The 12,762-nt window shown below is 41.5% G+C and overlaps 1 protein-coding gene across 1 annotated transcript in view; it reads left to right on the forward strand.

Moving 5' to 3' along the window:
* epha6 (eph receptor A6) overlaps positions 1-12,762 on the forward strand; it is a 182,396-nt gene that overhangs the window by 149,206 nt on the left and 20,428 nt on the right. The window contains exons 8-9 of the mRNA XM_084361638.1: positions 994-1,102; positions 12,050-12,120. Of these exons, the coding sequence (XP_084217764.1) occupies positions 994-1,102; positions 12,050-12,120 (180 nt within the window). The remainder of the gene's footprint in view (positions 1-993; positions 1,103-12,049; positions 12,121-12,762) is intronic.

Below are 12,762 nucleotides of genomic sequence, written 5' to 3' on the forward strand. Positions count from 1 at the left end.
GTTTTCCCATCCGTCTGTGTATTTGTCTGTCACTTCCGCCTTTCTCTCTCTCTCTCTCTCTCTCTCTCTCTCTCTTGTTTGTCTTTATCTCTCGTCTGTCATCCTTTTTTCCCCTCATCCCTCACCTTGCATCTTTCATCCCGTCCTCTCTTGCCCTTCTCTCTCTCTCTCCACACACACACACACACACACACCTCATTACAGCAGCATCAGTCCAACACATCTGCTTAGTTAGTGATGTGAAGAGTGTGTGAGGCTGACAGCCGGGAGAATTGTCTTGTGTGATCTGGCCACCGCCACTTTCACTCTCCCTCCCTCTGAGTGGTCTGTAATTACTTTTATCCAGCACACGCATTCTTGACACCGCCCCGCACACATGCATGCTCTCGACCTAACACCCACGCACACCCGAATACTGTATAAACCCCCCGAAGAGCCGCACTCACTGGGCTGGCGACCACGCACCCTGATCTCCAATTCATATTCATTAAGCGTGAAATATTATAGAAATAAGTTTGGTAATAGCAATCATCTTTCAATTATCTTGGATTCGTTAGCCTTGTGACAAGACACAGAAAAGGGAAAATCATGAATATCAAATGGGGCCAATTTAACCAAATGATCATAGACTAAATCACAATTTCATGAATGAATAATATTAATTAAACAGCAGCAGGCATATGAATCATTCCAGTACGAAGGCTGACGGAGGGGTTTTTGCATCACAAAGAGCTGATCAAACGTCCCTCTGTAATATCTGCCTATCAAGAGAGCGTGCACGGTGTATGTATGGTGCATTGATGGGGAGGAAAATTTAAGATAACGTGGAATGAAAATTTGCTCTTTTTTCCCTCTTTTATCCTGCCTCCCATTCCCCGCTTTTATTATCCTTACCTGCTCATAATTGTCCCGTTTCCTTCTTCCGTTCTCCTTTTTCCTGCAATCCTCTGAACCTTCTTTTCCGCTTCTTTCCTTCTTCTTCACCGCCTTTAGCGTCGGACATTGCTTCCGATCAAGGCCAGGTGTTGGTCATCGTCACAGCAGCGGTCGGTGGCTTTACCCTCCTCGTCATCCTCACCCTCTTCCTCCTGATCACTGGCAGGTAAGAGCACTTCACGATCTTGATTTAAAGACGGTCATTCACTTATTTGGGTGATTGGATCTCCTCTCAGGACTGCGCGGGTGCACAGACCATTTCCTCATTGATATTTCCCTTCAGTGGTGTTAGCTTTGTTGCACCTGTCAATGTGGACAACTTTTACCTTTATTATAATTTAAAGCATCATTACAGCCCTTAAAGAAAATGTATTTTAAATCATCTTATGTGATGGGTTGGGGGTTGAGGGCCGGTTCATCCCCGCTGTTAAAAATCAACTAATCGCTTATTGCTTATTACTATATGGAGCTTTGCCGGCCTCGGGTAATTTTCAGGATAGCCTCGTTTATCTTTCTCGGTATAATTAGCCAAAATAATTAGCACCTTTGTAGGTGTATAGAGGTGTATCATAACGTAGTTTCCGCTGAGGCACATTTCATAAGCAGAAAATGTTTGTTTTTTGTTTTTTTTGCCTCATGAAGGGTGGATTTGTGTATTGTGTTTTGGAAGATTAGGAGGCCTTAATGGGAGCAGACATTTAGAAAAGCGAAGATTCAGCTTCATTCATTCCATGAATGATGGCTGTGATCTGTGACTGTAAGCCTGCATGTACAGTATCTCTTAAAACTTATAACAATAACACTTGATCGTTTGCCTGCAGTCATCTGAGGATTTCATCTGTTTTAAAGGATTGTTTGTTTTTGGTTGATGTTCCTCCTTGTAGGTACAGTACTGTATAGGCTTCATATTTCTCAGCTTACAGTAGGTGTTCAGTATCCACTCCAGGGAACCTGCTAAACAAACTCTACAGAAGACTGCATTACATTTTGCTTTAACAACTGCCTTCGGACTTTGACAAAGTAATCTATCTATCGGATGTGTAGGCTGGAATAGTGTCTGCACAGGTCTCTCATGGTGTGCTCAGATTACTGATCACAAAGCAACACGATACGAGAACTCTCAATAGAAGTTGACAATGTGAAACTCTGACACCCGACACTTGTAGCTGCGTGACAGCCGTGGCGCGCCACAGATCAACTTTGATTTGTAGCGCATCAACTTCCAACAGTGACTCAGCGACAATGTACTGTAGCTGGCAACGCTCGGCTGTTTTGTGACTGTCACTCGTAGTGTTCACAAAGCATCAGTCAGATCTGTGTGTGAGCTTACTGACTAAGATGTTGAGTACATAAGTGTGTGTGCGAAGGTGTTTGGTTACGTGGTTTCATGTTTTGTGTGTAGTTGTCAACTCTACTGCCAGACCAGTCACTTTTGGAGCGGACTAGATTATTTAATCTAATAATGTTATACCATTGTAAATATCTTTGATTCATTGCTTTTGGCCTATCCAGCCCAAACAAGACGATTATGCACAAACATACCCACAATGTATTATGTGTTTTTATTTCACAGTGTTTGACAGGGGCCATGTTTAAATGTAAATAATAGAGCGACGAAGTCACGCCCCTTCCAGTGGACCTCATGCGGCCTTATTACAGAAAAAATATGGTAGTGAACAGAGAAAGACAAATGATTTATTTCTTTGAGTTGTGGCATGGACTACACATATGTTGTTTGTTCATTTAAAAGATCATTTTCAATAAGTAAAGTAAAATAGCATCTAAATTTGTGTGAAACCGCTCATTGAACTACATCGTCTCCCTCAACACATGTCACCAACACCAACATGGCCGCCAACTACTAACACTTTTACATTGACAAACATCATACGTGTAATTCATGGCACAGGATTAGATAGTCATTGACTACTGTACACATTTTTTCCTGAAAATAAGGTCCAATGAGGTCCACCGGAAGGGGTGTGACTTCTGCACTCTATAATGTCCCTGTTAATAATACTCCTGACAACACATTGAAACAAATTAACTTATCCTATTCAAGAGCATCTATTGACAATATCAGAAGCTCATATTTAGTTTTTGAATATGGTACGGTTAGCTTACTACCATGAGCTACTGTAAATCACCAACTGCACTAGATGAAAATGGATTCATATAAACTGCAATAACTTATCGCTGAACATACAGGTGATAATCAGGTACATCTCTACAAGTGACACATTGTCATATTGTTTCCACGCTGTCACTCAAAGACTTACATTGTGAAAATAGCTGCGAAAAGCGCTTTAAAGATATGCGGCGATGTTGTGGTTGGTCCCAATTAGTGCCTATAAATCCAATCAACAACAGATCAACGCTGCTGTTGCTTCAAGTGCTTCGTTTTGATAAAACAAGATTAAAAAGAATATGCTTGACATGATTAATATGACATGTTTGATAACTTAGAGGTGTAGCCCTGGGAGAGAAGAGGTGGGGATGAGCAAGTGGTAAACAGCAGCGTGTGATAGTGCTTCCAGTCCTTTCAAAGCTATTTCTGTCAGCAACACACATTATCACACACTTGGAGTACTGTGCGTGATATTTATCGAACATGCACTGAGACATACATCGGCAGTGAACTCATTATGCATTTGAAGGAGCGTTGCACAAATAAAGGAGCGGATATGATAATTGCAGCTGATTGCACATTCTGCTGAAATTACCAGGGTTCAAATGTTTGCAAGGGTCAGATTTGCATAATAGTCTCAGCCTCTGAGGACATGTGGAAATAATGTGATTGTATTTCAAAGGACAGTTGTGGTGGGAAAGAGCACCTCAAATTAACCTTTATTCTACAGAAACAGAGCTGTCTGCAAACTATTATGTTGACCAAGGGGGCCAGACCTTTTCCCCACGGAGGGCCCAAACTGAAACCTAAGGAGCAACTGGGAAGCTAAACCATAATTTTATGAATGAACTTTAACATGATCCACATAGTGTGAAGAAACAACAGTGTTGATGCAATGTCAGAGACGTCTATTTGCCGTGAAGCAGTTATATACCGAAGTTAGCATGCTAACAAGCTAGCCTCGACTCCTCCTGTCTCCGAATACCACTTTGAATCCCAAGAAGTAAACAAGATAAACTCATGAAATGTGGAGGAAGGAGATATTTTCACACCTTTTATTTTACTAAACAGAACGTAGACGATCTTAATTGCCTCGTCAACTCATCGTTAAACACGCTTCATTCAAAACTCACCAGAACAGTCTCGGTTTGTCTTTCCACAATCACCTCTGGTTGGTTTAAATAAATCCTCAAGTCACCGAGTAAGATGTAAAAATATTCCAGCGCTACGCGTTTTTCACCTGACTCTCTCGTTCCTGTCGCTTAGTGCCTCTCCCGTCTCTGCCCACCATGCCTCGTTGTGCCTGAAAGTCGTAGTCCTGGTCAGAGCTGTAACCAGTCTTCGAACTTGCATCTGTCAGCTTCAGAGGCTGCGTTCAGTTTTTATGAACTTAGTGATCACAGACAAATGCCTTATTGCGATCACCAGAATGATAATAATACATACTGCGCAAGTCAGTCATAAATTTGGCCCTCAGTCTGTCTGATCGGAGTCGAGATCTAGTATTGAACCGTCTCAGCTGACAGAGAATTTACCCAAATGAGCTGCGATCTTCACAGATATGAGATCAGTTTGTGCAGGACATCCCAGTGAAGTCATATATTGTCGGCACAAGTCAAATGTCACAGGGTCCATCACCTTTTAATTAATAAATACACTGAAAAAAGCAGATTCACCACAGGAGCAGCGTTTTTTATTATTCTGATGTGATCAGTGTGTGTAGGAGGGTTGGTGCTCCGAGATTTTTATTTAAAAATCTGCCACACACACTCACCAGTTGCGAGTGCTGAGGCAAGAGCCCTTTTGGACATTTTGCATTTAAGCACAAGAAGGACCTTTTTTTTCTTTACAGCAGTAGTTAGAGTGCATATCTGCGATCCCTTTGCCCCGTGTAGGAGGGATTTTCACTCTCTTTCAGTTTCGAAAAAAAGCTCTGAATGTACTCGAGCTGCCTGAGAAAGATGAAAGCTTTTGGTCACGCTCACAGATGTAAGGTTTTACAAGTGCAGGACCTGCCGCACGAGGAGTTTTAACACCGGGCTGCCCTGAGAGTTTACATGCATGTTTGTGTGTGCTCGTCCAAAGCTGTCATGTTTGCACAGATGTAGCCCCGCTGAGGAGTTTTACTTCACATGTGCTCTGTATCCTCGAATTCTCCGTCAGTTTCTGCAATTCTTTAATCATTTTCTTGCAAAATTACTTGAATCTTTTCTTTCTTCTGCGCCCTCTGTCGCCTCTGCAGTGAGAGTTGAGGTGACTGTGAGGGCTGTTAGGGCGAGAGAGGAGTGGTTTGAATTACACTGATGCTTTGATTAAGGCTCTCGGCATGGTTGTTTTTTATGTTTTGCGTGGGCGTGTAAAGCGGCTCGTGAATATGTAGCCCACTGTAACAATGCCCAGAGAGCAGCGGAAGAAGCCCAACGTCTTTGTGTGTGTCTGTGTCAGTGTGTGTGGCCTCTTTTCAACATGAAAGCCGGTGAGACAGAGGGATAGGCGGATAAAGGGGATCAGAGGATAGGACTGGAAAAGGCTGATAAAGGCACATGCCACCATTTCTTTAATGAACAGCTTGACCCCATCAGCAGAGGTCAACAGTAGCTTTCTAAATCCCCTTCTTGTCCTCTCTGCCAGTGTTACCCGCCATGTTATCTGTTCTGTCTATCAGTGTCCATGATCCCACAGACTTCACTTAGCTGCAGCCCAATCTGGCAACCTGCGGCTCGTAGCCCTCTGACACCAGCTCTAATCTGGCATCCCGGATTATGTTAAATCTTCAAAGAGGAGGCGGCTCACATGTGATCACATGAACCCACACACACACTCAAACAAGGAGGCGCTCACACACACTTCCTCCACAAGTACGGCGTGGGCATTTTCTCACTGAACTTGTTCAAATGCGGCCTGCGTTATCGCGTCGTTCAGCCACTTTGTTTTGCCAAAAGTATTCTCTACTAATCAGGGGAGGTTGTTTTTGTCTGTTGGAGCAGTTAGGGAGCAAACTTTTATCAAATCAAATTCTGAGACAGAGGAAATATATTGATAAAAGAATCAAGTTTTCTCCTTTCCTTCAGTGTTTTATATGTTCTTGTGCAGTTTAAAGAACTTGAAAGTTAAAAAGGTCAAAGTCCACACCAACAGAAGCTCCTCTCTCCCACAGAAAGCACCGCTCCTGAAACGCCTCGTCAGTAGTCCCGCCTTTAATTCCGTGACTTTGTGACATCACACTACATCACAGAGTCACACATTTGTATAATTTATGCCCAGCAGCTAGTCTGGCATGGAGGAATTGATTTAGCACAGCTGCTCTGTTGTTGCTAACCGTGCTGGTTCAGGCGTGTGTGAGCTGACCAATGAGAGCAGACTGGGTATTCAGGAGGGGGGGGGCTTAAAGAGACAGGAGCTAAATAAGGGCGTTTCAGACAGAGAGGAAAAACTGATTTGATGTTTTGGTCATTAAAAAAAGTAAACCTATTCTAGTCGTAATAAAAAATTGAATTATGAAAATGAGCAAAATATGCCTCCCTTAAAACATAGTGGTCATCGAAAGGAAAAAGTGGTAATCAAATTAAATTGAGCACATTAACTTAAATAAGGGTCTTTCTACACACAGGCTAGCCTAGCGATACAATTAAAAATACCCTAAATAAGCCCAACAACTTACAATAACAAAATACAGGTTAACAATTGAAACTGTAAACAGTGAAAATAATAGTCCCACCAACAACCCAACAAAATGTCCACATGCTGCCATTCTTCAAGTGTTTTGTATCTTAGCGGTCCCCTGCCCAGAAACTGGAGTTGGCTCTTCACACTTCCTGCTGCTCAGCACAAAAAGGCTGCCTCACACTCCAGCTCCCCCTCTGGGCAGATGACTCAGCCGCAGCATGTGGAGACAGAAAACAAGGTACAATATATTAACAGTTCCACACTACTGACAAGCTTACGACCAATTAACATTAACCCAAATGCGCGCACACAAATTGGAAACATCTGAAATGCAAAGAAAATGCAAACACTGTATGGTGTCGGCCGTTGATGGCGCCGTCGCACAGAACCACACCAGTGGTGAAATATGTCAGCACCATCACATCCGGTGGGACTCGGGCCAAGATGCAGACCTCTGTCCCTCAGCTCCACCAGCTTCATCTCCAGGAGGGAGATAGCATCTCTCATGTGGAGCACAGTGGTGTGGAGGCGCAGGGCTGGGGGAGAGGTGGACTTGTCTGCAGCAGTGACAGTGAAGAGAGGACTCTCCTCTGAAGTGACAGTGTGACTGTAAGGGATTTTTGTCTCTGTCTCTGCGGGGGGTTTGGGTCAGGTCTCTGGGCTCTGCTCTGCTTCTTGCTGCAACTCCTTTAAAGTTTCTATCAGACGTGCACTTTGTCACGTCAATGTGATGTCAAACTTTACACGTCTGCCTCTTAATTGAATAAACACTCTAAAATTAAACACTTTTCAGTAAAAGACGTGGTGCCAATCTCCAATACCACTAAATTCTGGATTAAATGGATTAAAAGGCCACAGAAACACGAGTGTAAGCAAATAATCATATTAAAAGCATGTTCTGTTTCACCTTCCTGAGAGCGTAATAATAATTTGATCAATAAATTATCACATTTCTTGCACATAAATCTTTTTAATGTAACCCTAACCCAAAATAATGTGAATGATGAGTTTTTAGGGCACATTTATGACTTTATATTCTTGGAGAATGTTTGAGGTTTTCTCTCGTAAATCTGTAAAAATTACTACTTTAATCTCAGAAAATATCATTTATTTATCATAAATTTACAACTTTAATCTTCTCTGAGGTTTTCCTCTGAACATTGGCCCCTTACCACGGCTCTGAAAGATGTTTTCGTAGACTGAGCAGCTTTTGAGAGGTCGAGGAAGTTCTCAACGCGTCCAATCAGTCTAAAGTAACGTGTTTTGTCTTTGTTTGTTTCCCAGTAAGGGGGAAAAGCCCGTCAGCCGTCCAAAATCATCAGCTTTCATGCATGCCAGCGCTGCCAACAGCATTATTATCCACAACAAAATTTACAGCTGCGGCAGCATGTGAGCAAACAGGTCACAACCTCCAGCTTTATCATTTTTAAGCATCTTTGCGCCTGCAGTGGGACTGATTAGGAGACAAGCAGCAGCATTTCTAGAGTCTATCTAATAAATGATGAAATGTGAGTACATCTATGAGGGGATCCACTCTTGAGAAGTGAGAGCGAGCGCCCCTCGTGCTCACAGTGATTAATTTACCTCCACTGCAAAAGCATCTTTAAAATTAATCAGTGGAGCAGCCTGTGAGAGAGCCCAGACCACCTTCCCCCCTTCGTATTTTTATTTTCCATCTCGCTGCTCTTCTCCAGCCGTCCCACCTCGTGAGCATTATAGGTCCATTTCGTAACAGTCATGTTTGAATGAAGCCACTACTGAGCATGACAACAAAAGCAATTACTTGAACTCAAGGCTTGATGTTTGTCTTAAAGGGTAAGATCACCCAAATTATTGTATGAATTCTCTGAGGGTTCGCTCTCGTTGGAGTTGGAGCAGAATTAAAAACTTTGATTAAAGCCGTACTTCAGTGTTCGTCCTTGTGGAACTGTGAAAACCTCAATTTTTGAAATTGTTAGAAGGTTTCAGTCTTGTTTTGTGTTTCTTGACCCTTTTTCAAATTATGCCTCGATATTAACAACGATATTCTAATGTCACCGAGCAATTAAAACTGTGAAAATAACAGAGCACAGGTCTAAATTATGATTTACCCGATGCTTTAATGGCTGTATTGTTGTTGTGGTTGTTGTTGTTGTCTTTAAAGCTTCATGCTTTTGAAATAATTTGAATAAGCAAGGTCTGCTAATGGACCAGTTTATTTTGCAGCAACCGAATCCCAGAGATGTGAATGTAGAGAAGGAAATATTCAGTCAGTAGAAACTTCATGAAAGTAGCTCAGACGGTCCTGACATGGGATTTGTGTGTTTCATGTAACTCATTCTCTTTGCAATGACTCCCTACTATCGTTTTACCATAAATAAAATTAAAATGTATAATGGATAATAAAACAACAATAAAGTCAAATCAAAGGATACTTTAATGACAACTAAACTTTCTCATGTTGCTGAATTGTATATATTTTCTGTGTCTGGTGATGATATGAGAAATATGATAATATTATAATAATATATAATATGCAGTTTATAGTGGCTTTACACTGTATTTGAGAGCATGACAACATTGGTTCACTCACTCACAGTGACCAATGTTTAACACTATTCTGAGCTCTCTAAGTAGTACAAGGCTCAGTTAATACGGCGTTATTAATACATCAGTGTATTTGACAGGGACAACACATGTAGGCGTTGTTACATCTAATTAAAATGCAACCGATGCACTGTATATTTGCAGTCCTCGTCCCTGGTTAGGCTGTTGAGAAATAAAACACATGATACAACACAAGAAAGACATAAACTAACAATAAAACAGACAGTGATTATAACATAACGTCTAAGAGCAGACAGAAAGAAAACAAAAAGGTTATATACAGTATGTAAGAAAGAAAAGTGCGTGACGTGGGAGGCTGTCCTGTGTCCTGAGAGGTCAACGTTAGCTTGTTTCAACTATCACAGTGATATTGTGGGTTTTTGTTGAATCATTGTGTGGAGGAGGAAAACGAAGTTTAAGGAAATGGGCTCAATATTGGAAGCAGAGTAGGACACGCATTAAATATTAATGAAATTAAATAGTAATGAATGAATAATGACAGGACTTGACATGACGAGTGTCTCTGTAGTAAATGGGTTATTAATACGGGGTGGTTTTCTACAATGTGATTCCAGGATTTCCAGAAATAAACTGAAATACTTTTACTTTACATTTTCTGCTCATTTTACATTTTTCTTCACTTCAGCTCTGCAGACGCATTGTAGTTACGCTTCTTCTTTATATGTTATGTATCACATGCAGTTGTAGTACTGATGTGTGGCTGCTGTGTGACTCTGACGGGGGGCTGCGTGTGTGTTTTCCTCGCTTTTTTAGACATCTTGGCATCTATTTGGATAAATTCTTCTGTGGTCTTTTGCAGATGCTGTCATCTAATCTCTCCGCTTTTCAGACTTTCCTGGCAGCGGCTGTTTTATCAGTCGTTGGCTGTCTCTCGGTCTCTCCGTGCCCAGATAAACTCTCTCACAAACACACACAAATACACACACGCTGAAGGACGAGGGAGATTTTGCATTAGTGGATGCGAGTTGACTTCTCCCTCTTTAGAAGTGTGTTTTTGTCTCAGTGAAAGTGCGTCTGAGCTGAGTTTCTTTTCTGCACATTTCACCAAATCACGTCGCCGCCGTCTTCGTTACTTTACCTCTTCCAAGGCTTCCTTCCAATCAACCTTGCAGTTTTTGTTCTCTTCTATGTCATGGTTTGTGATCAGAACGTGTCATGAGCTGCCGATATCGATCTTTGTTTTTATGAAAGAATATCTACTGCACGTCTCGCTCTCTTCCCTTTTTTCCTGCATTTTTCCACACCCCTCAGCAACCTCTCCTACTACACTGATAGGAACTTTTTTTAATTGCTATCACATTCAGCTGGTAAAGTGTGAAAGTTAGTTGCCTTCGTTTCTCCATTTAGTGTGATTTTGGTGTGAGGTTGCCACGTTCTCTCAGCAGGGGTGTTTGTGACAGTGTGTCTGCGTGGCGCGATGGTGTGAAAACACAAGTTGCAAAAGGTTTTTCAGGGAAGAATTTTTTTGATTTCACATCTTCACTGCAAAAGCTTCTGGTCAAAAAGGCCAAATGCAAGTCAGCTCACAAATCAGGGTCTTTACTTAACCTGCTTTTCCTGCAGGAACGTCACATTCAACAGAACTTTATGACCTGTATCATTGCCATGACAAGCTGTTTGTACAAGATGCTGGAATTTGGGCTACTGGATCGAGGTCGTCTTAATTGGACCAGGATTTAACATTTTCTGAACATTCTTTAATTACAAATAATTGAATGGGAAGATGTTTAAAACAAGGAACAAATATCACAGCCTGTTCCCAACTTAAAGATAACAGTTAAACACGTGGATCAGTAGTGATTAATGGGGTAATTAGCTGTTAGATGTCTATACCACGTTTACGCCAAGAATAGTCTGCTGAAGGCACTGTGGGAACAAACTAAACCTAAACTTTGAAAGAAGAAATTGTTTATTAAATGTTTTTGAAACATGTTTTTGGAGTTGTTTCTACACTTTATGAGATATAAGACATATTAGTTTTCATTGCACTGCAAAATTATGTTAAGGTAAATTTAACAAGATTAAATAAACTGGACAAAAACAACCAGGATACTGCACATACTTTACAGTGAGGTAAGAAACCAGTGTTTCCCACAGTGCACCTGTGGCAGGTGGTGGTGGCGGCAGTGTTATTTGACAGCCTGAGAACGAGCCGCAAAAATCTCTTTCAGAATCGCTGCAAACGTTTGCTGACATAGTGTTACTTTAACTGTCCACCTTAAGACACACGCACTTGCCTGCCACGCCTCTCTCCCAGTATGTGTCTGCTCTGTTTACTTTCTTTATCAGCGGTATGTTTTAAACCCACATTGCATTTTGGATTTTCAGTTTCCCTTTTCACAACAGCAAGTGAGCTGCGTGTGGAGGAAGCTTGTCATTAATTATGTAACCAATCGATACAATCGAATCCAATGTGTTACTGAATGACATCGCAGTAGCCAGGTGCACTTACTAGGGACGGCATGACAGGGTCTACATTGAATATCACAGTCAGAAGCGACGTAGTAGGGACTGCACAATGAATATACGCTGTTTCAACATGAATGGATGTAAGAGAGGTAACTGTGCAGAAAGAGAGACGTGCTGAATGTTTATAAACTATGGAAATGTATGTATTATGTTTATGAACAACATACATGTTTAGTTTAGTTTTTTTACAGTATATAACATTTTTCCTTCTATTGACCTCTTTCTGTCAATGTGTGTTTCCAGGTGTCAGTGGTACTTTAAGGCCAAGATGACCTCAGAAGAGAAAAGGAGGACCAATTATCAGAATGGACATGGTAAATCAATCTTCTTATTTGTTGTTGTTTTTAATTTTTCTCTCACTCTGACCCTAATTTTTGTATTGATATCGCAGAAAGATTGAGTCAAGAATAATTAAATCCCTTATTTGTGGTAATGATGGCAGGGGGAGTCTGCGCAAGACAAAATTTGATATTTTAATAGACATGTGAAATCTGTTTGGCACGTTGCACAATGTTAATGTTGGAAAATCACTTTTTTGCCAGAACGCCCAACCATTTGGTGAGAAAGCGCCAGGTTTTTATTGTGTGGCGTTTCTTTGCCAACATGCAGGGAGGAAACGGGGAGAGAGAGACTGTACGAGCCACCGTTAGCAGCTAGCGGGCCGCTCTTCTCTTTGCATTCAGCGTGCACAGTGCACTGCTGTACGGATCATTTCCCATGTGTTTCTGTGCTTGTGTATATTTGAATTTTGCACGGGAATGACAGTCCTCACCACAGGCTTTTACAGAAAGCAAAAAACATTGATTTTCTATTTTCGAAAATGCTTGCAAGAAAAGAAAAAGCTAATGTGGTATTTATAGATTCAGGAATTAAGACGTCAAAAAAGTTTCAGCCAACATCCTCCTTCATCTCTCCGTCTCTCTTATATCAAGACCTCCTCCTCACCTCCTCTCAGG

This window comes from Pagrus pagrus, assembly GCF_965226575.1.
Source record: "Pagrus pagrus genome assembly, chromosome: 9".
NCBI classification, from domain to species: domain Eukaryota; kingdom Metazoa; phylum Chordata; class Actinopteri; order Spariformes; family Sparidae; genus Pagrus; species Pagrus pagrus.